General features: G+C 58.2%; 1 protein-coding gene across 1 annotated transcript; it reads right to left on the reverse strand.

Moving 5' to 3' along the window:
• Positions 1–775: 775 nt before the first annotated feature.
• Positions 776–27,079, reverse strand: VOLCADRAFT_95794 (uncharacterized protein; the record flags this gene model as incomplete). The annotated part of the gene is made up of 55 exons (XM_002954928.1): positions 776–1,069; positions 1,648–1,853; positions 2,150–2,189; positions 2,399–2,515; positions 2,849–3,164; positions 3,431–4,659; positions 5,118–5,264; positions 5,506–5,647; positions 5,854–5,975; positions 6,192–6,345; positions 6,677–7,003; positions 7,277–7,518; positions 7,853–8,542; positions 8,812–8,901; positions 9,174–9,311; positions 9,615–9,703; positions 9,922–10,363; positions 10,635–10,703; positions 10,947–11,048; positions 11,272–11,444; positions 11,780–11,864; positions 12,135–12,230; positions 12,503–12,601; positions 12,877–13,005; positions 13,315–13,389; positions 13,863–13,904; positions 13,958–14,097; positions 14,272–14,578; positions 15,009–15,191; positions 15,577–15,696; positions 15,909–16,265; positions 16,565–16,606; positions 16,923–17,060; positions 17,335–17,589; positions 17,917–18,063; positions 18,415–18,591; positions 18,837–19,046; positions 19,402–19,527; positions 19,775–19,804; positions 19,960–20,025; positions 20,366–20,452; positions 20,653–20,703; positions 20,914–21,000; positions 21,588–21,720; positions 22,019–22,110; positions 22,292–22,384; positions 22,639–22,743; positions 23,005–23,139; positions 23,404–23,487; positions 24,114–24,257; positions 24,632–24,799; positions 25,078–25,242; positions 25,541–25,744; positions 26,545–26,623; positions 26,724–27,079. The coding sequence occupies 55 exons, from the start codon at positions 27,077–27,079 to the stop codon at positions 776–778; spliced, it is 9,936 nt and encodes a 3,311-aa protein (XP_002954974.1).

Here is a 27,079-nt window from a genome sequence, read left to right on the forward strand (position 1 = left end):
GCTGGTGCGTGGGTCCCCTGTCGAAGCATATTACCCACCCTGCCCACCCATCTACCACCGCGTGGAGCTGTGATAAATCAGCGGCTGCGACATGAGTGTGGTTGCAAATGTCGATTTACAGGATTGAGCCGATGAGTTGATCGGCCATTAGTTCTATGTGAGCAAACTGTTATGCTGAGCAGGGAGGCTGTAGTCTATCCATGGTTCATTCGTACATCCACCATACGTGTTCATAGGTCCACGATAATTCTAAGGACGAGTCGGCGAACGCAAACCCTACAGCGGTTAACAACGGTTGACGGTTGCTCGTTTGCACGATGCAAAATGGGAAACAGCGCAATTGCTCTATGGGGCTCAGGCATACCCTTCCCTCTCAACCCTACTGCCAGCCATCCAGGTGTACAGACGCAAGCGTATATAAAGTTTTAATTTTAGAAAATTTCCATGCACCTGTGGCCGAGTGGTTAAGGCGCCGCCCTGCTAAGGCGGTGGGGTCTCCCCGCGTGCGTTCAAATCGCATCGGGTGCGATAAATACTTTAGCACCACCAGAGTTTTGCATCGCCCAGCAAAGTCGCGCTAGGAAACTACGTGCATGCGCCTACCCTGACTCTATACGGGAGACGGATAGTCTTTTAACTTCTTTCGCGCCATAACATTGATGCACGCGCCTGTCCTTTTCAGAAGAGAGACCCCAGCCCGAGCCTCACTCTCCAAGCCCCAATGCCATCTGCAACACCAATGTAAGAAGTGCTCGCAGCCTGATGCACCACTTCCTTACTGCATTACCGAACAAGCGCTGCCTGCCATGCACACGGCCCTGGTGCGCGTGGCAACCGTGGCGAAGGTCCATGTGCATGGCAACGTGCTTGCATGAAGCCCATGTACGAGAGCAAGGGTAGCGCCTCGCGTGTCATATGGTATCCCGTGCAAATTGGAGGCCATGGTGGTCAGCATCCGCCTCTTGTCATGCCCAATGTCAGCCACGCAGGTGCGGCAAACGCTGGGCCACGTTCCTAAACGCTTGAGCGGAGGTGAAGCGTATGTTGCACACCACGCGAGTCGAGGCCGCTGACATTTCAGTTAGGTGGCGGCACCGGCAACGATTGCAGATGCAAGCCACCAGGCATGACCCGGTCTGTGTTACCCCCTCCGCTACTTAGCTCCAGGCTGCCGCCGCCGCTCCCACTTGCAGATAGGGCACGGGCAAGCGAGCCCCGGCGGCTGGGATCCTGCGTGGGCCCAGAGGGAGCGTTTACGGGTTAATGCATTTTTGCCCGGGTGCATCTAACTGTGCTGTGTTGTTGTGTTGTGTTATGCTATCCTATGTTTCCATTCATAGAGAGCCCATGTAGGGCCTAGACGGGCTAAAAGACCCTAGACCTGCTAAGGAAAGTTGATTTCTGGCCAAACGGCGCACGAGCAACGCCATGGCAAGGAAGGACCGGCTTAAACACGAGCAAATAGCTGGATGGCAACAACAACAGGGCGAGATCCTGATGCCAATTCCCACGCAGGTTTATGTAGCTGCACGAACGTTGGCCTTATGGCCCGGGCTGCACCCAGGATCGATGCTGTCATTTGAGCGCAACGCTGTCATCCGCAGCTGCCATCCCCCATCTCCTCCCTAGCCTACACCATCAGCTCACCTGCAACTCGGTAATGACCTGCATCTGCGCCGCGACGCCGCCCTCCCATTGTGCCAGGGACCGCTGGTGGGACTCCACCATTCTCCGAACCTGACCCAGCTCGCCAAAAGAGGCTATTGAGTGCACGAGGAAGATGCACGTTCGCCGGTAGCGTGTGGCGGGTTCATGGACATGCGGCAAAAAGGCGGAGAAGGAAAGGTAACGGGCTTAGAGGCGGGGAGACCGGGTATGTGAGGTCACGGAAGGGGGATAGGTAAGGAAGAAGGTGGCATGGTATTCCGCTGCACTGAGGACACGCTTTAGCTGTCAACTCTTGTTAAAACGAACCTACATGCCAAGCATTACGCAACAAGCTTATTCCATCCCGACGACACAGTTCGTCATGTTTACGGCCCATGGTAGCCATTCAGTGATATCATCTCCCGATAACGCTGCTCCTGTGTTGTCGGCAGTCGATGCAGCGGCAAAGGCTGCGGTAATGGCAGCAGCAGCGGAGGCGCACCTGTCTCAGATGCCGCGCGGAGCGTTTGTTGCACAGCTGCCTACGGTCCACAGCCGAGCATGCGAGCATCGCGGCGGGGTCCGAGGGTTCAGTGATGGTGAGGGCCGGGAAGAGAATGCAATGGATAAACGTGGAGAAACAAACTAGGGAATATGTAAGGAGGAAAAGCGAGGCAGTTCGGACAAGTTGTGGACATGCGGGAGTAAGAGGCAGTGCAGTGCAGTGCAGAGGCAGTGCAGCCCCATCCACCTGTAGCGCCATCAACTCCGCCGACAGCACGTCCAAGGCCCCGCGGCACTGCTCCAGAAGGGGGAGCTCCTCCGGGCCCAGGTCGTTGACCATAGGCTCCGTGATGCGGTACAGCCGCTGCGGACAAATCATGGCAGACGCGGGGCACAGTAAGTTCGGGGCACTATGTATGCGGGGCAACTTAAAAGAGGTAACGTAATTGAGGCAAGGTAAAGGTTGTGTGGTTGGGGCTACCAATTTATGAGGGGAGGACAGGATAAAAAAGGTATCATGAGAACTGGGCGGCGGGTGGGTCCACAAGCTAGTTACGCGCAAGTGATGTAGCTCGAAAAACGCCAGGCTGAGGCCTTAAATTTTGAGGCGTCTCCCTGGCAAGGCGGGATACAACACTAGGCCCACAAGTTCATCGACACCATTTGGCCGTCACCACCAGACCCACGTTATCCTCACCTGCAGCCGTTCCTGCCCCCGATGTGCGGAGTTCTGGACGCTGGCCAGAAGGACCTGCAGTGTGCGTTGCTGCCGGGCCAAACCGGCGGCGCCGCCAGCTCCGCCACCGCTGCTGCTGTTGTTGCTTTCACGCCCAGTCAGCGTCCCCGCGCCCGTTGTGGTGTTGGCTTGCAACGAGGAGATTGAGGTGTAAGAAGCCTCGGAGAAAGCTGGTGGCGGTGGCGGCTCCAGCGCCATGAACCGACTTGATGGCTGATGCTGTTGACCACCGCCACCGACAGCCGCGGCTACGGCGGCGGCAACGGCGGCAGCTTGCCTGCGTCCCATGAGGAGTGGGCGTTGGGTCGCGCAGCACGCCGTAGGATATTGCAAATGGGAGTATTCAGATTGGCGCAAAACCGGCGGACGGTGTTGCATTCGGAAAAGCATTCCAGTCTGCCTTTACCCTCCCAACCTTCACCAAAGAAAGGCGCCAAGGACAGTTGTCATTGCATCGTATGGTGAGGAACGTGATCCCAGCGAAAGAGCAACCGAGGAAATGCAAGAAACGGAACAACATAAGCCCTGCAACCCTCCACACACCTCCTCCGCTGCGCCTCAGGCACTACGGAACCCATCAGCGGAGCGTCAGACTGCGCAGCAGGCGTAGGCATCCCTTCGTCTTCTCCAGCCGCCAAAACCATCGATGGAGCCGCCACGGCTCCTGCCACTGCCGCCACCGCAGCCGCACCCAGCTCGATGACCCGGCGCGGCCGGCCGGCGCCGCCCGGCACTGTGTTACGTTCCTCCTCTGCGCCCCGGGCAATTCGTGGTGTCTCTGACAGGACCGGAAGCAGCAACGAGGCTGTGGACGCCATCAAGGCATCTGCAGTCAGCCGGCCGCCCAGCAGTGTAGCTCCCTGACGCTGGTACTGGTGCTGCTGGTGTTTCTGCAGCACATATTGGTACGGGTGCGGATTTGGCTGCTGGTAGACGTAGAGTAGCTGGTGCGATGATGGTTGGGCACCGGAGGCGTCTGTGTGGGGACGCTCCACGGTGCTCAGTGCACCCGGCAGGGAGGGCGCAGCAGCGGTGCCTGGTAGCGACCCGTAGGTCGGCTGCTTCCCCATTCGACCGCCTCCGCCGCTGCTACTGCTATTGACGCCCCCGCCTGAGGACGTGTGGACGGACCGCGGTTCTGGGTCACGGATCGCGGGCCCGGGAGCAGGCGCCTCCCCATGTTCGGACGAGGTCAGCAGCAAGGGCTGATGCTTCTGCTGGCGAGTCTGTTGATGCCGATGATAATCTTGTCGGGCGGTTTGTCCAGTCCCGATAAGGCCCACGGCGGCGGTTGTGCCGGCATCCGGGATGGAGGTTGCCGCCATGGCTGCAGCAGCCGCTTTCTTGGCATTACGGCCACCGCGGTTGGCGCCGGGCCCCATGTCGCCGCCGGCGTCGCCGCCGCCATCACCTGCATAACCTGCCCCAGTATGCATCCGAGTCAGGAAGTTTGCCCCAGTCGCCGGCGACTTGGGACCCCTGTCCCTCGAGGCGGCAACCACATCATCGTCGCCATCGATCTCCCCACGCGGACTTATTGCAGCGGTCGCTGCCGCTGCCACTACTGCAGACGCCGCACGCAGACCGGCAACGCCGCTTCCAGCCGCCGTCGCTGCTGCTGCATCTGCGGCGGCCTCGGCGGCTGCGACCACGGCTGCGTAGTGATGCTGCCGCTGCCTCTGAGCGCGAATTGCCTGGGGTGAGCGGTGCAATGTGTCGCGCTCCTCCTGGGCTCCGGAACCGGCAGCAGCACCCCCGTTGCTCCATTTTACCTGTTGACATTTACGATGGTGGGATGGAAGCGGGAAGTGAATCGCGAATACACACTGTTCTGGTGGGATAATAATGGCAAACCTTGGACACCTGTTTTGGATCAGCCGCCCTAGGCCGTTAGGACCCGAACCAACGCCCTGGCTTCGCAGCCATTTTTCCTGCTTGCAGGAAACTGGCCAGTATGTAACCATCACAAAAATCAGAGCTTGTTTTGTTGCCTTGCCAGCAGCATTATTGTCCCGCAATAGAATTCCCAGCCTTACATCTTCCCTACGAGGAAAAGAATGCCGGTTCCCACTACCCTGCGCAAAACGTATAAAGCTGCTCCTGTAACCGCAGGAAAACCATCCGCCCAAGATATGGAGCTGCTGCACACGCGACACTTATAGCTCCCTTCGTGCGAAATGCCAGGAAGGGATTTCTCCGGTTTAGTTTTGCTACGCTAACATGTCCTCACCTGCAGTCCCTCAGCATGTTCCTGCAACCGGCCCAGCTGCGCCTCCAGCTCGTCCTCCCGCGCCGCCACCGCGGCCTCGCGCGCCGATAGCACCGTGGCCGTGGTGCGCAGGACCTCGTGCGCCTCCGTTGTGCGTACCTCACGGGCCTGTGCGGACGGTGCCGAAAGACATGGTTCGAACGGGGCATCGCCATAGCTTACATGCCATTACGCCGTTTGTGAAAATGTGCAATCTAACCCCGACATGATATCTCGCCGATGAGTTACTTGACTTTTACTTGCAGCCAACGCCGTCGCCACTGGCCCTTTGCGGACAATGCCGGCGATGATGGAGAGGATGAGGACGGCAATTGAACACAGTGCGAAGAATTTGTGACTCTACGCTGACCTGCATATCCTCTCGCTGCTTGTCCACCTCCAGCCTTGCCTCCGCCACGCGGGCCGCCTCCTCTGTCAGCCGCAGCGCCTCCAATCGAAGCACATCTGCCTGCTCCTTGAGCCGCGCCTCGGAGCGGGCCAGCTTGTCACTCCTGGTGGCCACACAGGTACCCTTGCCACTTAATTTTGGATACACAACAGATATGCGATACTGTTGGAGGCCGGGTTAGTGTGGTCGGCATATTGGATGCAATGCTGCGGATCTATGTTTTAATTTGGTGTTTGTTGGATCGCCGCCGTCCGTTCGCGCTTCAATGAACTAATCAGAGGCTGTGCTCCATCTTCGGGGGAACCCTACCTGGTGGCTAGGTCCGCCTCAAGCTGGGCTAGCTCGTCTTGGGCTGCCTCCACGGCGGCCTGTCGGCTGGCCAGTTCCGCTAGGCCACGACCCAGCCGCGCAGCAACCTCCTCGCGCATAGCCTGGAGCACGGGGGCGTGGGAAAAGGGCGGTGTAGCCGGCGGTGGAGTTACGGACGGTGAGCGCGATTGATGCGGTAGGCGATGACGCCTAGACATAATTCGTTCTTGATCAGCTCTGTTTCCCCACTGGCCATCGTGCGGTAATCTTACGGAATGCAAGCTTTTTTCCTTTAAGTTTGCGTGATACATGCGAAACAGCAAGCCCTCGAAACGTACCTGCAGCCCAGCATCCTGCGCTGCCAACTGCTCCCCCTGCTGAAGCACTGCGTCCAGTTGCCGCTGCTTTTCCTCCACCAGGGCTCGAACGGCTTCGTGCTGCCGCTGCAAGTCGGCCAGCTGGCGGGAGAGCGCGTCGCGCTGCGAAGCAATCCTGCGGATTCATGCGTGGTGGGAAGGAGGGAAAAGGAGGGCCTCAAACAATGAGGCAGCCCGAATGATGCAGCCCAATGAGCATGCAGGCGGCCCGCAGCACCGACGACCGACCCCTACCTAATAGCCAGCTTATAGAAGACATCGAAAAGCCCCGATATATGCACGTACTGCCTCAACAGGGCCAGGCCATTGCCACACTACCTCACATGTGATACACGTATATAAGGGATTACAAGTGAGACGGTTCCCCACAAGTGCGGGGTGGAGTCCGTACTAGCCAGGGGGCCCACGAGTTACAGCCACGTATCCCGTCAACGCCACGTGCTCACTCTTCCTCTCTGGCCTGCAGCTCCGACCCACGCCGTTCCAGCACTGCTTCCACAGCGCTCAGTCGTGCAGCCTCTGCCTCCGCCGCCAGACGCGCGGTGCGCCGTTCCGCCTCCGTCTCCTCGCATTGCTGCTGCAGCTCCGCTCGCTGCGCTTCCACGCTCCGACGCAGAGCGCTCACCGCTGCTTCCGCGGCCTGCACCTGCTCCTGCTGTCTGTCCAGCTCCGCCGAGCGATCCTGCAGCAGGCGCTGCTCCGCCTGTACCCGCGAGCGCTCCAGACTCAGCGCTGCAAACTTATTTTCCAGCAGCGCGCGCTGGGCGGCCAGCCTAGGGAGCGCCGGCGGGGTTAGATGGAGAAACCGTGATGGGCGTGTGGGTACGTGGGTCGGCCCTTGCCAGGAAATAGCAGCAATGTAAGCCCGCGCGGCAGATCAAGGATTTACCCTCATGCCAGCTCTCTATGCATACTCATGGATTAGATAGTCGGCAGCTTGGATCCGTGGCCCTTCTAGGTCCATCCCAAGTACATGCTAGCTGGGTGAAAGTTGAAAGGCGAAAGGCAGGATTCACGGTTCCTAATGCCACCGGCCCCATACCTACTCTGCTCTGTCTGACTCCAGTTGCGACCTCAGTGCATCCAAGCTTCCGGACCAGTGTTCCACCAACTGCCGCGTCGCCTCCACACCTTCCTCGGTGGGGTTCGCCTTCTGCACGATGGTCAGAGCAAGCTTCATGCAAGGCTTAAGGCTCTCACAAAGTTGTGCCAACAGCCGGGGCCGTACGTAGGCTACACTGCTAGTAAGAGGTTGCGTCTTCGCATGTAGCGTCTTCGCATGTAGCGTCTTCGCATGCATGCGGAACCATCAGGGCAGCGGCTGAGAAGAAGATCCATGCAGAGACCGTGGACGCATTAAAACAGGTCTACCGTTATCGGATTAAGAACAATCCCTGGTGGCAGATGGGAAGGAACGGCATGTGGGTAGATGAGTAGATGAGGTAGGACCCTTCGCGAGTGTTGTGGAACAACTGGGTGTTCTGGCACACAGGTGACACAAATGTTTGGGGCATCAGCGGCCGGGCGCCCAGTTTACAAGACCATCACGATGCACGAAAACTAGGAAAATGTATATCATGGTGAGAGTTGATAAGCCGGTGTGCGGCTTATGTACAACCTACCTGACGTGGCAGGCCTCCGTCCGACATCGTGGTCAGCCGTACACTGTGCTTTGTTTCCCGCTCGCTTAGCTGCTTGGCCTGGTCGTCTAACTGCCTTGCCCGTTCGTCCAATTGCATTCGCTGGAGCCGTAGCTGTCGTTGGAGCTCTTCCAACTGCCCTTCTCGCTTATCCAATTGCCGCGCCCTTTCCTCTTGCTCTGATGATTGCGGTGTGTTGTCAACCTGCTTCGCCTGACCCTCAGGGCGGTTCTCCAAGCGCTGGTCAGCCTCAGCCCAGCGCAAGAGGTCATCCAGCTGCCGGCCCCGCTCATCCTGCAGTCGTGCTTGGTCATCCAGCCGGCGTGCCTGGAGCTCCACCTGTTGCGAGCGCTCATCGAGCTTCGAAGCACGCTCGTCCAGCTGTCGCTGTCGCGCGGCCAGTGTCTCAGATCGCTCGTCCAGCTTGCTCTGTGCCGCCTGTACTTGTTGTTGTTGCTCTTCCAATTGCCGTTGTCGATTGTCCAACTGCCGTTGTCGATCGTCCAACTGCCGTTGCTGCTCGTCCAGTTGCCACTTCTGCTCGTCCAACTGGCGTCGGCGCTCATCCAGCTGCCTGCCTTCATCCCGCAGGCGGGTCCTTTCCTCCCGTAGCTGCTCCAGCTGCCGCTCCATGTCCGCATCCTGATTCCTTCGGGCTTCCCGCTCCGAGACCTGTCCCCGTGCAGATGCATTATAACACCAGATGGGTGCAGGCTGGCCATGCGATACCACCCCATACAATGGGTTTCCGTGGACGCTATGAAGAGGCAATATGGCCTGGGGTCTTTGTGGTACGGACTGGTAACATACGCTGTCACGGTGTTATGCCGACCCTGCAATGGAATTTCACAGCTCTCCACTATCCGCCTCGTACCAATCCCACCATCACCCTCTCTCTTCGTGCGCGCGCTCACACGTAGGCCTTGCGCAAACATACCTACCTGCAGGCCTCTAAGCTGCCGCTCCAAATCCTCCGCGTGCTCTTGCAGCGCCCGGATCTCGCCATCTAGCGTCGCCTCGCGGTCCTCAGCCTGTTGCAGGAGGGTGGGACGGTACGTGCCCAGAAATCGTTCCTGCTGAATGCCTTCCTTAATTAAATGCTGGACCGCACCTTGACAAATTGCACCATGGATGCTTGGGACAGGGAGAGAGCAAACCGCCACAGCGCGAGGTGCACGGCTGCTGTAACGAGTCAAAGATCGTCAGGTTTCCCCTCGATCTCTATGATCACCACCCTCCCCCCCCCCCAACCATGGCTGCAAAGCTAACACCAAGCCTGCCACTACACGCCGTCCGCAAGCACCTGCCGCTGCCGTTTCTGCAGTTGGCGCTCCAGGCTCGTGGCCCGGGCCTCGCAGGCCGTGAGGTCGCTCCGCGCTGTGGTCAGCTGGGATTCCAGGGAGGCAGCCAAGCTTGTGGCGAGACGCTCACGCTGCGTGGCCTGCCGGGTTCCGGACGCCGAGTTTGAGGTGGGCGGTAGGACGAATGGGCGAGTAAGGACGCAGGATGGAATTACACGCTTGGATCGGGACCACAAACGACGAGGAGGGGTTGCTTACGGGGAGGGTTACGAGTTGACATGGAGGGCATTCAGCCCGGCCTGTTGCGATTGCGCGTCGCTCGTGCGCGTCGAAAGCTAGGAGCTCGCCAGCACAGCTCAGGCCTCCTGAAAACATATTGCCCCACAGGCACACCAGAATCAACGCCGTCCGACAGCAGCAACGGGCAAGGTGCGACGCTTCACCTGCTCTGCCGCAACCCGCTTCTCGGCAGCCAGTTGTTGGGCCTTTTCAGCATCCGCCTTGGCTTCCTCCAGCAGCTCCTGGAAGTTCTCTGCAAATGTGGTGCATGGAAACCATCATCACACGTCTTTACCCGTATGCATCAGATTCCTCATTTTGTATGAGCCCTGTGACTCCGAAAATTTATTTTTCAAGATGCCCAATGTCGCAATTCCCATCGGCTTATATATACAACCAGCCCCTCTAGCCTATCAGCTCCTCACTTCGACTTCCAATCCAACCTGCAAGTCACTCTGCTCCAATCCACACCTGCGGCGCGCATCTTCTCCCCGGCCAGCTTCTCCGCAGACAACAAAGCCGTGTCCAGGTCCTCCTTGGCCTCCCGCACTGCCTCCCTCAGGCGCTGTGCCTCTGCCGCCACTCGATCCCGCTCAGCAGCAGCAGTAGCAGCAGCCGCTTCGGCCTCCCGCGCCTCCTCGCCAGCACGCTGCGCATCCGCCGCCAGGCGCTGCAGCTGTTGCTCCGCGGCAGCTGCAGCCGTGTTGGCCTCGCAGACCTTGGTGCCAGCACGCTGCAGCTCCGCTGCCAGCCGTTCCTGCTCCCTGGCGGCAGCGGCTGCGATAGCGGCGGCAGCTTCACGCTCAGCCTGGAATGCCTGATGGGCGTCGGAAAGCTGCCGCTGCAGCTGCTCCGCCTTTCGTTCCGCACCACGTGCCTGGTTCCGCAGCTCGGCGAGCTTGTCATTCGCGGCCTAAGAGCACAGGGACAGCCGATCGTACAGAAAGTCTGAAGCGGGCGCCAGGAGTTGCGTTTGGAATCGGGCGAAGGGGATCTGCATGCATTGCGACCTCCGTGGTCAAAAACCCAGCGCATTGCCTTGTAACCTCGGGTTCGGCAGCGCTGCTGGCTGGAAAGATGGAACCGGCACTCCGTCCCCTGCCTTCGGTCGAACAGAGGGACCGGTAACAAAAGACCTGTATGCAACCAATGGACGAGGCCTTCTGGACAGACCCTAGCCGCACCTGAAGCTCTTTGCCTTGTTCCTCCAGCTCAGCCTTAAGCAGCTCCGCAAGGCGGGCCTTGTCCTCCATCTGCGCATGCCAAGGTCGCGGGTGTCCGCGCTAAGAATTAAAGCCTCAGGTGGTGAAGGGCCGAAAGCCGCAGCAGCAGGGCACTTCATTTCCAAACACTGGGTGATGATGTCAAAATCTCCCACGCCAGGGGTTCACAAGCACGTGTAATCACTGCAGCAGCGCGGATACACTGAAAATGAATATGATCAAGCCACACACATGGCTTGATCCTTTAAACACAAGTTCGGCACACATGCATACCTGCTTGAGCCGCGACTCGAGGTCTGCTGCCGTGGTGCGCCTGGCGGCGGTGAAGTCCGCCAGCTCGCTTTGAAGCTGGATGTTAAAGGATCGCAGCTGGCTCTGTTGGGGCCAGTGGATTATACAAGGCAAGGAAGGAGTATTTCCTACCTTTAAAGGAAGCAACAAAATGCGTATGCCGAGCGGCAGATACACGGACAACGCCTACACCATCTAACTAAGCACCGCTACAGCCATACAGAGTGGAAGCAACGACACATGCAGCCACGACAAAAACGTCCTTCCTCGAGTCGCACAGCGATATTTTCTAAAAGCCCATGCGAACCTGCAGCATGGTTTCGCGGTTGGCCAGCTCTGCCTCGCGTGCTTCCATGTCCGCTGCCACCCGGTTGGCAAGCCCCTCCAGCGCCATTCCGCGGCAGTCCAGTAAACCCTTGGCGCGGGCCTGCCAGGCGTCCAGGTCGGTTGCAAGCCGTTCGCCCAGCGCCTTAAGTCTAGCTGCAGACCACCAAGGCAACCAACATGTACAGCGATGTTTCACACTAGAACACAAATTGGGGCACCGCTCGGTGCCAACCGACGAGACGGTGCGGTTGGGCGAAGCGTTACTTAGGGTACGGTGGTTATCGAACGGCGGACGTCACTTAAAACCCAACATCATATGACATATTCACCCACATGGCACTGGACAGCCGGCCCAATGATGTGACACTGAACGGGAAGCAGGTAGCAGAACCAGCACCGTAAACTGGCTCGATGTAGCAAGTGACGCCGGTAGCAGATCATAGACCTGCGGCGGCTAACAAACCATGGCACGCCGTGCTTGGACCCACCATCGAGTGCCTCCAGCTCCGACATGCGCGCCTCCACGCGGGCTTCCCGCGCAGCAACTTGTGCCGCAGATCGCTCGTGCGACCCCTGGAGGTAATCGAGGGTAGGAGATCCGGAGGATTCCAGTTGTGGGGGGAAGAATACGACTTCCAGGACAGCCTAAACAGGGCTTGCATCGTGATGGGGCGCTTCAGCTCAGCATTTTATCGAATAGACAATAGCTCAGGGTGCAGCAAATAGTGCACAGTTTATTACAGCCGTACCGCCTAGCTACTGGCGTTCCATGTTTTGTGGAATTGGGGTATGAGGGGATCGACTCGCAGCTCCGCTAGCGCTCATCCGGTTGTGCTCATTCACCTGTAGACTGGCCAGCTGCTGCAGAGAGGCCTCCACTTCCGCCCGTTGACCCTCCAGCTGCTTGGATCGCCGCACCAGGTCCTCGCGCTCGCGACCCTGACAAGATACAGATTGGAGTTGTAACCGCAGCTCACGCCCATGCAAAGAAATACAACGGTATGTTAGGCGAAACGTATAGCAATACGTTAGGCCGAGGTGTTGGTCCCCAAAGAATGCATGCCGCCCCGTGTACCGCAGTTGTGCCTCCCCCAGCGCTGTTGTCGCGCCCCATGGGTCAAAGCCCCACGCCTCCAACTCAGCGTTCATGACCCTTTCAGAGGCACAGGCAGAGATTTCGAACTCCCCACGACCTCAGTCCCGGCCCCTACCGCTTGCGCCAAGCCGCGCTGCAGCGATTGCTCACGGGCTGCCAGCTCGGCTTCCCGCCGGACCATCTCCGTCTGCCGTTCCCGCAGCTCGGCCTCAGTCTGTGCGCGGCGTGGAGAGGCAGCGCAAGACCAACCGCCGATCCGAGGATGGACGGTTGCGGTCGATGGCAAAGCTGTGTAGCGGAAATTGATAAATTATAGCATCTCCGAGATCATCACTCAGCATATCCACTTGCCGTCCCCCAAGTAATGCCTTCGCCAGCACCCTGCGCGGTGCGTAGCTCCTGGGCACCCTCCCCAGGCGCCACGTTTACACCCATCGTGCTGCCCCGTTCCCGCCCCATCTCGGTCACAGATATTCTCCAACCACCGACCTGTGAGACCGCAATCGCTCGCGTTCTGGCCTGCTCCACCAACTCCTGTGCATTCTGCATCTCATGCTCGTACTCCACAGTGGAACGCCGCATTTTAGCGTGCAGCTCCAGTCGCTCAAGTGCGATGGCCTAAACAGGCAGGGAGCAAGGAAAGGACCTACGCGTGAGTTTACCTCTTGCGGGTCATGGTGCTTCAATTCGTAGGACCTCTGTGTGGCTGCCCCACATGGTTCACTACCGAGACCGGTACAAACGCGGATTCTGGTCGCCATGGCGTATGTGGATTGTCCTAAGAATGGGTTTTTAGGGAGCTTAAACAGTGGCTCACTTTGAAAGCAGTCGCGCGTCATGAGTCCAACGTAGAAATTCCTATGCGGATATAGACAGACACTACCCCACACGGCACCACAACAAGTACACACCGCCACATGTGCGCACCTGCACGTCCGCCTGCACAGTCGCACGCAGCTTGTCCAGCTCCTGAGCCCTGGCCGCCAAGGCCGCGCTATCCGCCTGCATCATGGAGCAGGTAGGGTTGAAGAAGCAAAGAAGTTCCACCAGAGGACCCGAGTAGAGCGAAACAGAGTACCATAGAGCAGCAACGACAGGTTGAGGCATCCCGTCCCCCTCTTCAACGCTATCACTCCTCCCTCTTGCACTCGCTGCCGCGCGACCAATGGCGCCATTCGAAATACCCCGAAAGGTAGTGAAGGCAACGGACCCAGTTAACTCCCACGAGTGACAAGGCCGCCAAAGTTGGCGGGCTGGATTGCAGCATAGCCATAATGGAGTGTATGTACGTGTGTATTTGTCGTGCATGGCGACAAGATTCGCATGTCGATCTAAGCGCTCAACCTCCCACCGGCAACTGGCGGTTCGGCCCCCGGCGCTCCTTGCCGGATTCTCTTTGCATGCCGCAGGCACATCAGCCATTTTTTTCCATGCCACCGCGTCTGTACCAACAGGGATGACGCGCTCATGCGCACCGTGGAGGCAGCGTCAAGTGGGACCTTGGGACGCACGCTGCACTTAAGGACAGCAGCAGTTGAATACAGAGGGCGAGGCGGGCGCACGTACGTACCTGCAGGCCCTGGCGATCGGCATCCAGCTGCTCCCTCTCCTGAGCCAACGCCTGCTCCCGCGCCGCCAGCGCCTGGCTGCGCTCCTCAATATCCTGGACCGACCAACAAATCAACCAATTCATCAACAAACTAATAAATCCTATGATTGGGTCGCACATCGAAGCAGTGCAAGCAAAGGGTGCGCGCTTCAGACTTGGACAAGTATACGCTGAGGCCAATCAAAGCGTTTTTTTGAATGAAATGCACACGAAGCGGCGGGCGAAGCGCTGCTGCTAACGGAAGAGCAGCATTGCATATTTCCCCCAAGCCCCACCTTTACCATCGTGCATAGATTTATCCGGCCACTTTCCCGCGACGCCGGCAACTGCCGGTCGCCCTGCTTCCCAAGCCCAGACCTTATCCCCACCCCGACCCCCTTCCTTCCATACACACACCGCGAGTCCCTCCTCGTGCCTCCGCGTGACGTGCTCCATTTCCATGCGCTGTTGTTCCAGGTCCGTCCGCAAGCGTGCCATTTCCGCCTCTGCCTCCACTACCTGCGCCTCCAGCCGTGATGCCTCCGCCTGCACCTCCGCTGTGGCGGCGGCCAGCCGGAACTCCTTCTCGTCCAGCTGCGCCGCCTGTGGCGTAGAATGGCAGAGGAGAATGAGCAGAGGAAGGTAATTGGATGTGCAACTGGAAGGGTAACCGGCCTGACAATAGAGATTCAGGACCGACGATGGTTAAGGAATCAGGTGGATGAGGACGCGGACACGGCCATGGACATGGCCGAAAGGCCAACAGCCAATAAAGCAGCGCGAGGCTGCGAACCATTCGTCCAGCTACCCGTCCCCCACGTGCGGCAAAAGTAGCGGTAACTTGTACTTTGCCAGCAAGGGCATTAAATCATGTCAATTTCAACACAGATGCAGCTACGCGGGATACACATGCTGGCCATGGAAAAGGTCCTGGCGCCCGTGCAGCTTACCCCCAGACTGCCAACTTCCACTGTAATGCTGGTATACGCAAAAGCAACGAGAGGAACAACCTGCGTGCACGCATGCTTCCCACCTGCTCCTTGAGCCTGGCCTCCGTTGCCTCCACCGTCGCAGAACGGCTCTGCAGCTCCTGCAGCCGCTCCAGTCCCAGCCGCAGCTCCTCCTTGCCCGCCGACAACTCCTGCCTGCTGGTCTCTGCCTCCGCCTCCCGTTCCGATAACGCAGCGGACCGCTGGTCGATTTCCACCCGTTGCGACTGCGCGCGCACCGAGAATGGGGACCCAAGAGGCCAAGAGTGTAACGGGTTGTTGCGGAGGAAGACGTAGTAGTAGCAGCCCAGGATGGCAGATAGACTGTCTTCGGGGACGTAAAGGCTGAGGGGTAGATGCCTTAGAAGAAGGGCGCGTACTGTAAGCCTAGGAAGGTCTAAGGGCGAATTCAAGATGTAGTAAGTGGGGCAGGTCACTATTTCAAAATGAGGATAACAGTGGAGGCGGCAGGCGCCCGTTTCCGTAGGAAAGTTCCGGCGCAACGCGCCAGGAAGCCATGTCCCAAGCCTGCTACCATTGACCGGCAGATGACGCAGCAGCGTACGGCAACACCCGCCCATCCAGGCATCACCAGTGCCCCAGTGCCCTCACCTGCAGCGCCCGCTGCACCTCATCCAGCTCTCCCCGTAGCTGCGCTAGCCGCTGCCGCTCCTCCGTCGTCGCCTCCCTGAGCACCTGCACCTCCTCTAAGGCCGCCTCCTGATCAACAAGCTGCACAACAGCAGGGAGTTGGTACAAGGGAAATGCACAGGCGGTTTTCTTCATGCTAAGCACGCGATAATCGGAAGCTTTCTGTGAGACCGACTATGTTGCACTCTGGGAGAGACACACCAGCACATGGGATTGCAAGCCCAGGCCCTGCCAGCGGCTTGCACAAGGGTCAGGTATATCCCCTGCCAATGACATATATAGAAGCGGCACACCTTGCTTTGCAGATCTCCAAGTTGCGCCGCCCAACGAGCCAGCCGCGCCTCCGCGTCGGCCACATCGCGCTCCCGTGCACACACCTCATCCAGCCGTGACGCAAGCTCCGAAACCAGCGCACGCTCACGCTCCTCGACCGCCGCCTCACGCTCGCCGGCGCGCTGCTCGGCAGCCGCGACAAGCTCGTTCGCGCGCTTTGTCACCTCCGCCTCCACCGCGGCGGCACGGGCCTCGGCAGCGGCCTCCCGCTCTGCTGCCCGCCTGGCGGCGGATTCCACCTCTGCTTGCTTGGCGGCGACGGCCGCCTGGAGGGCTTTTAGCTCCGTGCGACTTTGGCCAATTTCTTGCAATGACGCCTGGGATGCATGGATAATAACATGGTGAAGGGGATTTTGACTCGGCACCTCTGCAACAAGGGTGTTATTATTCGTTATGGCCCATTTGACAGGACGGTTTCCAAAGTCGCAAGGCGAGGCGGGCTCGAGCTTTAATTCCACTTGATCAAGAAAATCAGGGTTGTGTCTCTGCTTAAGGATCCTTCCGCACGGGCGAACAAAGATCCTGATTGCATTACAGCGCGGATGTTCCGTTTTGCAGGGTGACCCAGCGATCTTTATTTGTCTCACGCAATCACCGCTTGCTCCAGAATCCTCACCTCGATTTGCTGCTGCTGCTTGTCCAGAGCTCCACTTCGGACCTAGACACGGACGAGCGAGAGGAATAGCTTGGGTTACAGCCGAATTCAAAGACCAGAAGCGAATTGGGTGCGCCATGCTACTCAATGTGTCTCTTGACCGCAGAAATTTCTAAGTCTTCCATAGACAGTTGGGAGGAGCGATAACCAGACAATCATTGTCATCGCAAGGGCAAGGAAGCCGTACACGTGTCACTTGTTGGTAACGTGTTTATTGTTGTGGGTGCACACCGGCTCTAGCATGGCGTGCGTTTCAAAGGGGACATGCCCTGCAACAACCAGCCAGAATTACGGGTCCGAGCCAGGCACACATGCGCACCTGGAGCTGCCCTGCCAGCGCCAGCAATTGATTGCGTTCCTCGCTGAGCGCCTCCGCGGTGGCCCGGAGCTCGCTCTCCCGTCGAGCCAGTGTCTGTGCCTCAGCGGCCGCCTGCTGAGCCGCCGTCGCTGCACGCGCCTGCGCCATCAGGTGGGGTCACGGCCCATAAAACAGCTCAATTTTAAAGAAGAGATAGTACGAGCCTTCACTCCTGAACTTAACAAGTTCATGCACTGGCGAGGCTAAAGGCATGCACTGGTTGCCCTTCTTGGTCAAGGCCGGACATAAAGTAATGCAACTGCAACCCTGGCTGGTTCACATTAGGCGCTTCCCCATATAAGGCCATTCCAAATCCCACAGCCATGGACTTTCGGATTAACAGCGGGCGCCGGCGGTGGAGGGACAGACCGACCTGCTGTGCGCGCGCCTGCTTGCCGATCGCGCCAAGCTTGCCCATGCGCACGTGCAAGCTCAGCACCAGCTCCTGCAACGCCGCCTCGCGATCCAGCAGCGCGGAACGTCGCCTCTCCAACGATGCTGCTGCAGCGGCCGTGGACCCGTGGGTCGTCGCGCCGTTGCGGGCGACTTCCGGGAGGCCCGCAAGCGCAACGCCCCCAGAAGAAGCCGCAGATGGCAGAGGGTTGAGCAGCGCGGCGGGTACCTCGAGCTGTAACAATTCCAAAAACAAAACAGTGTCAGGGAGAGAGGCGGGGAAATGAGTGTTGTGATGCATGATGATGCATTAGTAGGTTCTCAGGTGTGTTACAGCGACAGGGCGGGTGTGCTTAGCTCACTGGGTCAGAACGGGAGTGCGGACGACGAGAGCACGGAAGCATCCGCGCTTCCTGACCCAATGAGCACTGCTCAGTTCCCGCTTCCACGAATGGCTTGAATCCTTTCCTCTCCATTCTCTGACCGTTTCCAGTGCACTTCTGCTCACCCAGTCTCCGATATCGGGTCTGACCCGCCATGAAACCCACCGCCCAACACTCACCGGTCCCACATCTTCCAGACCCGCGGGCCCGTCCGCTAGTGAAACCACCTCCTCCCTAAGCAAGTTAAGCTGGTTGTTCAGGTCACGCCAGGTTTGCAGCAGCTTAGCCTCGCGGCTGTCCAGGGAGGCCCCTAGGGATGACAGGGCCTATATGCGAGGGGCAGCGTGGGACGTGGCAGGCCGTTGGAGACGGGATCAGCTGAGCAGGGTGTGAATCGGACGCAAGTGCGTTGGTGCCGACAGGCCGGCATCGGTGTAGGCACAGGAGCGGGCTGCTCTCCAGACAGCCCGCTGGACATGACATGGATGTCATTAAGTGGCCGCGACATAACGTTAAGAGAGTACGCCGTTAAGAAGTTCCATGCTGCGGCCGTATAATTTCTCCGATGCAGGCGAGGCGCCCGTGCGGACAAGATCTTCAGTGCTGTGTATGCGAACCCCACACGGTCAGGTCTTGCACAAACGCGTCCGTGCGCTCCCACCCTGACACATGCCCACCTGGTTCAGGGCCTCCAACGCTCGACGATCGCTGACGACCTGATCCATCGCCGCGCGGGCAGCGGCCTGCTGAGCTTCCGCCTCCGCCAGCAGCTGCCGAGCGCGGTTCTCATTCAGCACTATCTGCTGAGCCTCGCGCTCGCGCTCCACCGCCGCGTCCTCGCGCGCCTTTGCGGCCTGAGGGACACGTCAGCAGACAGGAAGGCGGGTGGGCGTAATGTACCACCTGACTGGAAGTCATTGTAATGCACTATACAAACACATGTGATGAAATTCATCCAAACCGCCAGCTCATGGCCAGAAGCCGTATAGCATGATATCCAAGCCTTGCAGGACTTCACACCCAGTCGCACAGCCAGTTCTAACCATGACTTGTCCTGCAACCACCCGGGGCAGCCGCTCAGCGAGCAGCAGCGACGTACCTTTGTCGCTGCCGCCAGCTCGGCCATCCTCGCCGCCACGTCCCGCTCAGCCGCGTTGGCGCGTTCGTCCAGCTCATGGGCTCGCCGCTCCCGGGCCTCGGCGCGGGCCTGCATGTGCTGCGCTTCTTCACGGGCTACCTCTGCCTCGCGCTGCTTGCGCCGTGACTCTGTTAGCAGCCGTTCCAGCTCTGCCCGCTCAGAAGCCAGGAGCTTACAGGGGGAAACACGGGTCGGGTGAGACGCACGGTGGCGAAGGGGTGGGGGAACGCACGTGGGGTTTAATCGTGTCAAGGTGGATCAGGAGAAAAGAGAAAAAAAGGGGGCGCACAGGAAAGGAAAACATACTCCAGCGGGAAGTTAGCAGGTAATAAAAAAGTGCATCCCGTAGGCAAGCTGCGTGCTCACTAGGGCATGTGCTCCCATACATGGCTCTCATGCCTACAATCACATTATGCGTGTACCAGTCTTGCCCAAATGCACAGCCAAGGCCACCTCAGCCCCGGCGCCGCCTTTGCTCGTCGCTGCGCAGGCCAACCCTTCCCATTCCGTCTCCACACCAACAAACCTTGCGATCGTGTGCCAATCGTTCACGCTGTTCAGCCATGTCCTGTAACTTCTGGTCCACATCGGACTGTTGCAGACGCAGGGATGCCTCCAAGCCCCGCAACGAGGCCTCTTTTTCACCAGTGTCCTGAAGCAGTTTCGGTTCATGTTGGACGCCGTTTGCCCAAAATCACTATGGCTACAGTGGGGGAATGTATAGCATGGCACTACAGCGCCACGGCAATGGCATGGTAGCGAAAAATGTGCGACCAGCACCGCGATGGTGGTGTAAATGGCTGCATGCAAGTAGCTGGCCAACTGATCTTGGGGAGTGCAGGTAGCTAGCTTCATTGGGAGGTACAATACGGTATGGAAATGGGATGAAATTCCTTCACTTGCTGAGCGCCATTACTGCCCAGGTTTGCCTGCGGACGGTGTGCGTCATGAAAGCGTGTTGGGGCAGCAGCTCTAGCAAGCAACCTAAGCATGCTGTGGGCTTTTCCTGGTCAGTCCGCAGCAGCATGCGTTACGACATCCATGGTTTGAGGCAAGGCGCGTTACAACCAACGGCATCACCCACCCGGGCCATCCGTTGCTCCATCGCCGACAAGTCCTGAGCTCGCCGCTCTAGTGACCGAGATGTGTTCTACGGAGCGACGGGATAAGAAGCAGCAAGACAAGAAAACCGACGACAGGTTGTCTTTAAATAGAAACACCTCTCGTTCATATATCGTCCTGATACAAGATGCTACAAGAAAAAAAATAAATAGACGGATGGGAAAGAGGGGATTCCGCTGCACACAAATTCGGCCTGACCTGGGAAGCGAACATGTCATGCCACGTTTGCGGTCCTAGGTGTCGGCAGTCATGCGCGGGTGCATGCTGCAAATAACACTCCACAAAGCTGCCAGGCCCTTAGGCCCATCACCGTGCCGCTGACAGCCGCACATACGGGCATGTGTGCCCAAGACTTTGCTGAAACACACCTGCAGCTCCTGCTCGCGCAGTTCTAATGCCATGGCTCGGCGCTGCTGCTCCAGCTCCATTGCTGAACGCTGCTGCTCCAGCTCTGACTGCGCGGCAGCACATTGGCCACCCAAGGTCAGACAAGGACTTGTTTAAATGAGGTGTATGATGTGGACTACGGAGGCCGACAGCAAGCCCAAGACGGAGCCGCGAGCACATCAATAGGGATAAAACAGCTGCTGCGTCGTGCAGTGCATTGTGGCTTAATGCGGTGTAATGTTGCCTGGAAGCGGCAGCAGGCACGCACCTGGCGCCTGTCCAGACGGGTCTGGCGGTCCAACAACGCTGCCTCGCGATCCTGAGGGGTTCCGAGGGGCCAGCGGCAACTCATATAGCTGCCCGGGTCATTACAGGACGCTGCAAATGTTGTGAGGTAATGCGCACGTTGCCGTCGGCCCCGCCCTCGCCCCAGCCCCAGGCAAATTCAGGCCTAGCGCCCTCGGGCCCAGCACCCTTGCTATTTGACAACCGCTATCCATCTCATCCGGCGGCTGAGCGCCACACTCACCCGGAGGCTTTGCTGCGCTTCGGCCGCCATGTTCCGTTTAGCTTCCTCCAAAGACGCCTGCTGCGAGGCCAGCTCCGCAGATTGCAACTACACGCGGATCAGCCAGTCGGGTGCGCAGAGCATTCTCATATTGAAGATGGCATGTACAGCGCGCTGGGCGCGCGAGGGGAGACATGTACGGGTAGGCTGTGAACGCAACGAATCCGTACTGCATACCGCCTCGCGTGTGCCTGTGCTGCGGTCCGGGATCCTTTCCGGAATCCACGGTAACTGAAAACCATATCATAACCCAGTATTATTAGCAAATGGGGTTTATATTCGCCTTACGTGAGTCGAATGTTTGACGCAAAGTCCACATGAATGATTGGTACTCCAGTCAGTCGTGAGCTGTGTGCAGCAGGGCTTCCCACTATTTCATATGCAGTTGGTTCTCCGGCGCGCTGAAAGGTAGGCTAAGTTCTCAACTACTAGGACATCTGCAACAATGCCAGGCGGGATTCTATCGCTATCCATTTGAATCCACAGCCGTCTTAAATACCCGACAATGAGGCACACTGATCGCAACACATGCCACCTCCACGACCGCCGCTTTGAGTTTCCGTACACTCGGAAAGCACTTCCCAATGATGTTGGCAGGGCCGCCGACACCAGACCACACACGACCACCACCGCACCTGCAGCCTCCTCTGCTCCATAGCCGCTGCTGCGCTGTCCCGCTTGACTTTCTGTAGCTCCTCCGCCAGATCCGCTTTGAGCGCCGCCTCTTCCTTCTCGCGAGTCAGAAGCTCCTCGCCCAGCTTTTGGAGTCTGCGGAGTCAGAGATTGGATGTGCCTGAGTATGGATCTGTGTGGAAAGCTTAGCTAAAAGGTAAATCCCAGACTTGCATGCGCACATGTGAAGCCTTATGATGAGTCCGGTTCCTTGCGTCTTAATGCGTGGGAGCACGGGCTAAGAGAGACACACTACCACATGCAACAACTTCACAAAGTTGCATTAATGCACGTACTGAGAACACCCGAGAACACGCCGCGCCGCACCATGCCACAGAAATAACAGCTAGCAGCTAGGAAAGCATGCACAGCCTAGTTACTCTGCCCTGCTTACCGCCGCTCGTCGGCCTCCACCTTGCCCTTGGCGTGCTTGATCGCGGCGGTCTGCTCAGTGATCCACTCCTCGATCTCCTTGGCGCGCATTTCCTGAGATGAACTCAAGACGCAATGGAGGTGAAATCGGTCAACAAAGTACTGCTCAAAGAGGTGCAATGGCCGGCAGCTCGGCAACGGCAGGTGCAGCAGGACAAATACTCTGCAGGTTCAAGGCTTAAGGAAGCCGAAGCGGGTTCAGTTGCCCTCCCATCTCTTCCCATAATCCACGCACCTGCTTCTGCCTGAGTAGCTCCAAATCCGCCCTGTTTCGCTCGGTTTCGAGCCTCGCAGCCTGCTGTTGCGATTGCAAGATTTCCAGCTCTGCCTACAGAATGTTACACGTCGTAGGGAATGCATTGGAAAGGCGCATGCCAGGCCAAGAAACGAACAGAACCCGCCCACACGCACACATACGCATTCTTGCAGTATCTGTCTAATCCCACAGTATCCGTCTACCTCTGGTATCTGCTTCAATCGTCGGTGGTTCGCCTTAAGCCCCTTTCCAAATACACACGCGCAGCAAGTCGCAACCGCCCGACAATCACCCCGGGTCTACTGCAGTTCCTGCCATCGTGTCACCTTTTGCTGTTTGTGCCAGGACGAGCGCTCCTCCTCAATACTCAGCATCAGCCGTTCCTTCTCGCGTGCCAGCGAGGAAACCTCCTCGCGCAGCTTTGTGCAGTCCTGCAGGGCCAATATAGGCATAGATTAGAAAGATTGGCATAGTTGGGCCTGTGGCCATGCCACTATCGAGCTGCCAGAAAGAGACCGCCTTTATAATCGGGCCAACTGATCAACGGGGATACCTAATTAACCTGAGCAAAACAGCTATCCGCGATGCGCTGATGGGGTTAGCCAGAGCGCGCATGACACCTAGTGAAAACAATGGAGGCCCAGCTGTATGCAACATATGCCTCTTGTGAAAGCCCACAGCCTTAGGCTAACCTGCTGCAGTGTCTTGAAACTGCCCTGCGTCTCGTCCAAAGCCTGCCGTGCCGCTGTCTCCGTCATGCGTGCATCATCGATTGCGACGGCGCGCGCTGCGGCAAGGCGGGCCAGCTGTTGTCGCATGTCCTCGAGCTGGAGGATCATGGGGATGAAGGGAAGCAGAGGGATTCGTGGCGATGGGCTAGCAGCTGCCCACGGCTCCTAAAAGAGACAGTACGGAGGCAACCCGAATCCGCAACCTTCTACGTCAAGACTGCATCGCACGGTGCCAGGATAAGGGGTGCAACTGACATGGGCACGGCCCGGACCGCTTGCGATGAATGCAGATTGACGGGATGCGAGCAAAGCCATGCAGGACATCCCTCGCGGCGGCGGTGCACCGCGGGGCATGCTGACCTGCTTGGTGACTAAGTCGAGCTGCTCCATTTTCTCCTCCCGCGCTGCCTGCAGCTGCATAACCTCGCTGGTGAGCACCTTAACCTGGGGGCCAGCCATCGTGGGGTTCTGAGAAGATCAACGCCTGGCAAGCGCCGCATGAGACCCCGGCACATCTGAAAAGGCCAGAGAGACCGCCGAGCCAAACTCAGTCCTGTGAACAGGGGTCCTGTGAACCCTACTAAACATATTCAGGAAAGATGGCAAGATGGAAAGTTTCCGTGCCGCCGCCCACAGGCACAGCCAAGCATGGGCTCGTAGGATATGGCGCTCGTTAGGACATCTAGCATCTGTAGCCCTTCTTATGTGTACTTCTGTCCACCAAGCACCTCGACACCAAGCCGAGAGCGCCTGTCCTAAGGTTTCATGACTGGCTCTGGCCACATTCAGATAATCTTGACTCGGAAGTTGTTCCAGAGAGGTTATCTCCCATGAAACTCCGCTGGCACGGAGGGGCAGCGGTGTCCGTGAGCATCGCCTGGACGGGCGATCGCAGCCCTCACGACTTCCTACCGCGCACCTGAGCCGTGTCCCGGCCTCAAGGAGCCAAAGCTCTACCACCTCTTCCCCTGTCCCTCCTAAACTGCTTCCTCTCACTTGCCGCTTTCGCTTATCTCCTCGGCCACCCATCTATCTCCCTATCCACCGCCACCCCGCAACCTCCGCCTCACCTGGGCACGGCCCCCCTCTACCTCTGCTGCTAGAGTACGCTGCTGCTCGCTGCTGACAGCATGGTGCGCCGCGAGCTCGTCATCAAAGCGCTTGCGTTCCACAGCCAACTTTTGTTCACGCAGGGTGACGGTGGCGTCCCGCTCCTAGAATTGGGCAGTGCAAGATAAGATAGCAGGGGAAGGAAGCGAACGCACTCCACCTAACAGCGGTAAAGTCCCAATTGGGTCAACTGGGGCCTAGCCTCGCAGGCGCGGGGTACTTCCGCATATGGCACCGGGGAAGGACTAAACAGCTATGCCCACGGCAGTCGTTGTTGTCAATCCTTTACCATATCCCCAAAACGAGACGGCAGTGCTTTCCTCGGTATAGCAAGACCGGGTGTTGCAGTCGCAGACCCCGGTGTTGTATTGCTGACGTCCCTGATGCGTATAAAGTGCACAGCACCCACATTTGGGCCTGTAGTTGACTATAACCCACCTAAACCCGTTCCCCAAGTCCATGGAAAGACCGGGCTCACGTGCAGCTCTAGGGTTATCTTCTGGCGCCGTTGCTCCAGATCCGCTGCCTCCGCGTCCAGCATCCGCCGTGTCTCCGCGCGCTCCTCTTCCCATTCCCGCACCTTGGAGGCGAAACGCGCAGCACGCTCCTTGTACGCGTCCCGCAGCGCCTCCGCCTCCCGGTTTGCCTAACGGGACAAGGACGGGGAAACAACCAAAAGAGGTATAACCATGGCTGCGCCCGCAGCTGCTGGTTCGATGCATGCGGTAGGAATTACATAGGTGTGTGCCATGTGCGCGACCGCTCCTTTACGTGCACCCCAACGTTATGCTTACTGCATCACATAAAGTTTTGACCGCCGGAGCTGATTGGAGTCGGATATCACGACTTCGGCAGATCACTGGAAGTGGGACAATGCTCTGCTGCCCCTAAAGCTGGTGTCTTGCCGGCACCCGCCACCAATACCTGCTCTGTGGAATGCTGCATCCGCGTCAGAGCCGCCTCCTGCGCCTGAAGCTCCAGCTCATGCTGCCGCAACGCCTCCTCCTTTGCGCTGAAGCGCTGCGCCATCTCCTCCGCAGACTGCACCGAAAGCTCCCGTTGTGCCACCTCATACTCGCGCTGTGCAAGCTGGGGAGGCGGACAAAAGAAATTTAACACACACACACACACACACTCTGTGCCTGTGGACACAACGGACGTAGCCAGGCTTGTAGGGTTCCGCTGCCATACCGCATCCACATTCCTTTGGGCTTCCTGCAGCTATCAGCAATTCATAACAGGACAGCAGGGTTGCCACATGAATGACAATGGAGACAAACCACATGAATGAAATCCTCCCACCGCGTTTTGCACCTTCTAATTTCTTCCCGAATACTGCTGGAAAAGCACCGCAAGCATGCACGGACGTACGGTCACAGGCAAGCACCTGCTCATGCGCCCGATCCAGCTCCTTGCGCATCTCGTCCTCCTTGCGTGATAGCGCCATCATCTCCATCTCTGCACGCCGAAGCCGCTCGTCTGCGCTGACGGTGGCAGCCATCACCGCCGCGCGTTCACGCTGCAGCAGTTCCAGCGCGCGCTGCTGCTCGGCACGCAGTAGCTCAGCTCGGAGGGAGCTCTCCTTTCCCACCTGCGAGGGTGTCACGGTACACGGAAACCGGAACACGCCGGTTAGGATGCCGCTTGGCGAGGTGCCGACAGCATGGATTTTACATCACCAGGAGAAAACAGCGAGGTGATTTTTGCTTATATATAGTGTAGTTTCCCCTGCATCTGTCGTGTTCCCGATCTTAGCTCAGCTGGAAGAGCGAAGGACTGTAATTGATCATTAACATGTTGACATCCTTAGGTCGCCTGTTCGATCCAGGCAGATCGGATTCGGGCTTTTTCCGCTTAAATATTGACGGCAATTATCGGCAGAAGGATCTAGGTTCGATTCCTGGGCAGACTCCCGACATTGATCGGGAGCAGTAGGTGTACGGATTGCTAAGATATGGAGATGAGGTCTAGTTGATGGACTGAGTTTCGCATGCTGGATTGGTGGCGATGGATGACCTGTCTCATCGGATGTCGGGTGACTGGATGAGGTTGGTCTAGGTAGCAGGACCAAAAATACCACCATCGGTTGTACGGTGGAATCAACTTCCAATATATACAGTCCATGGCTTCCCCGCTTTGACGGACACCCCCGCACTCGTGCGGCACTTGTAACTTGTACATGTGTATTGTCACACGCAGATCTTAACCAGTAGAGATAACTGTCCACTGGTATGCATCTTCCCGCCCAATTTTATAGGGATACGTATATGCTGTAACGGATGGGTGGGTATACATTACGGGACAGGCAACAACACGCCAACACGCCACCATGGCTTTGATTGGATTGCACGTTGTGCAGGGTGCGCAACGTGCGCACCGATGTACACGCACCTTCTTGCGTTCCTCCTCAAGAGCTGCATTGTCCGCGCGGCCGGCTGGGGCCCTCGAAGGGAGCTGCTGCAAGGATGTGCTGCGGCAAGAAAGGTGGTGGGGTTATGTGTCTATAGACCACAGCATAAGTATCCCTGTTGAAATCGTGCTGCTCTCTGAGACTGTGCGGCTAGACAGACCTTACAGCCTCGTGTCGCTCCCTCCGCGGATGTCCTTTCTCCCATGGCTGCTGCTCATGCACGTCCAGTGACGCCGACAACCTATCCTCGGCGTGCTGCGCCAGCGGTGACGCGAAGGTGACGTGGCGACGTTCGGCTAAATCCTTGGAAGCACGGCTTTGGATGTCCGGGGCCTCTTGATTGAGGGTTTGCTTAGAAAGATAGTTGGTGAGGGCATTCGTCGCCGACCCTGACGCGCGAGCCGACGAGGCCGAAGACAATGAAGCAGCCTTTCTTGGGCTGTCAACATTTGAGGTGATGTCTGAGAAAAGCTTCTCATCCAACAGGGTTGGAAACCGAGCTGTTGGCCGAGACAT

Source organism: Volvox carteri, assembly GCF_000143455.1.
Source record: "Volvox carteri f. nagariensis unplaced genomic scaffold VOLCAscaffold_47, whole genome shotgun sequence".
NCBI lineage: Eukaryota > Viridiplantae > Chlorophyta > Chlorophyceae > Chlamydomonadales > Volvocaceae > Volvox > Volvox carteri.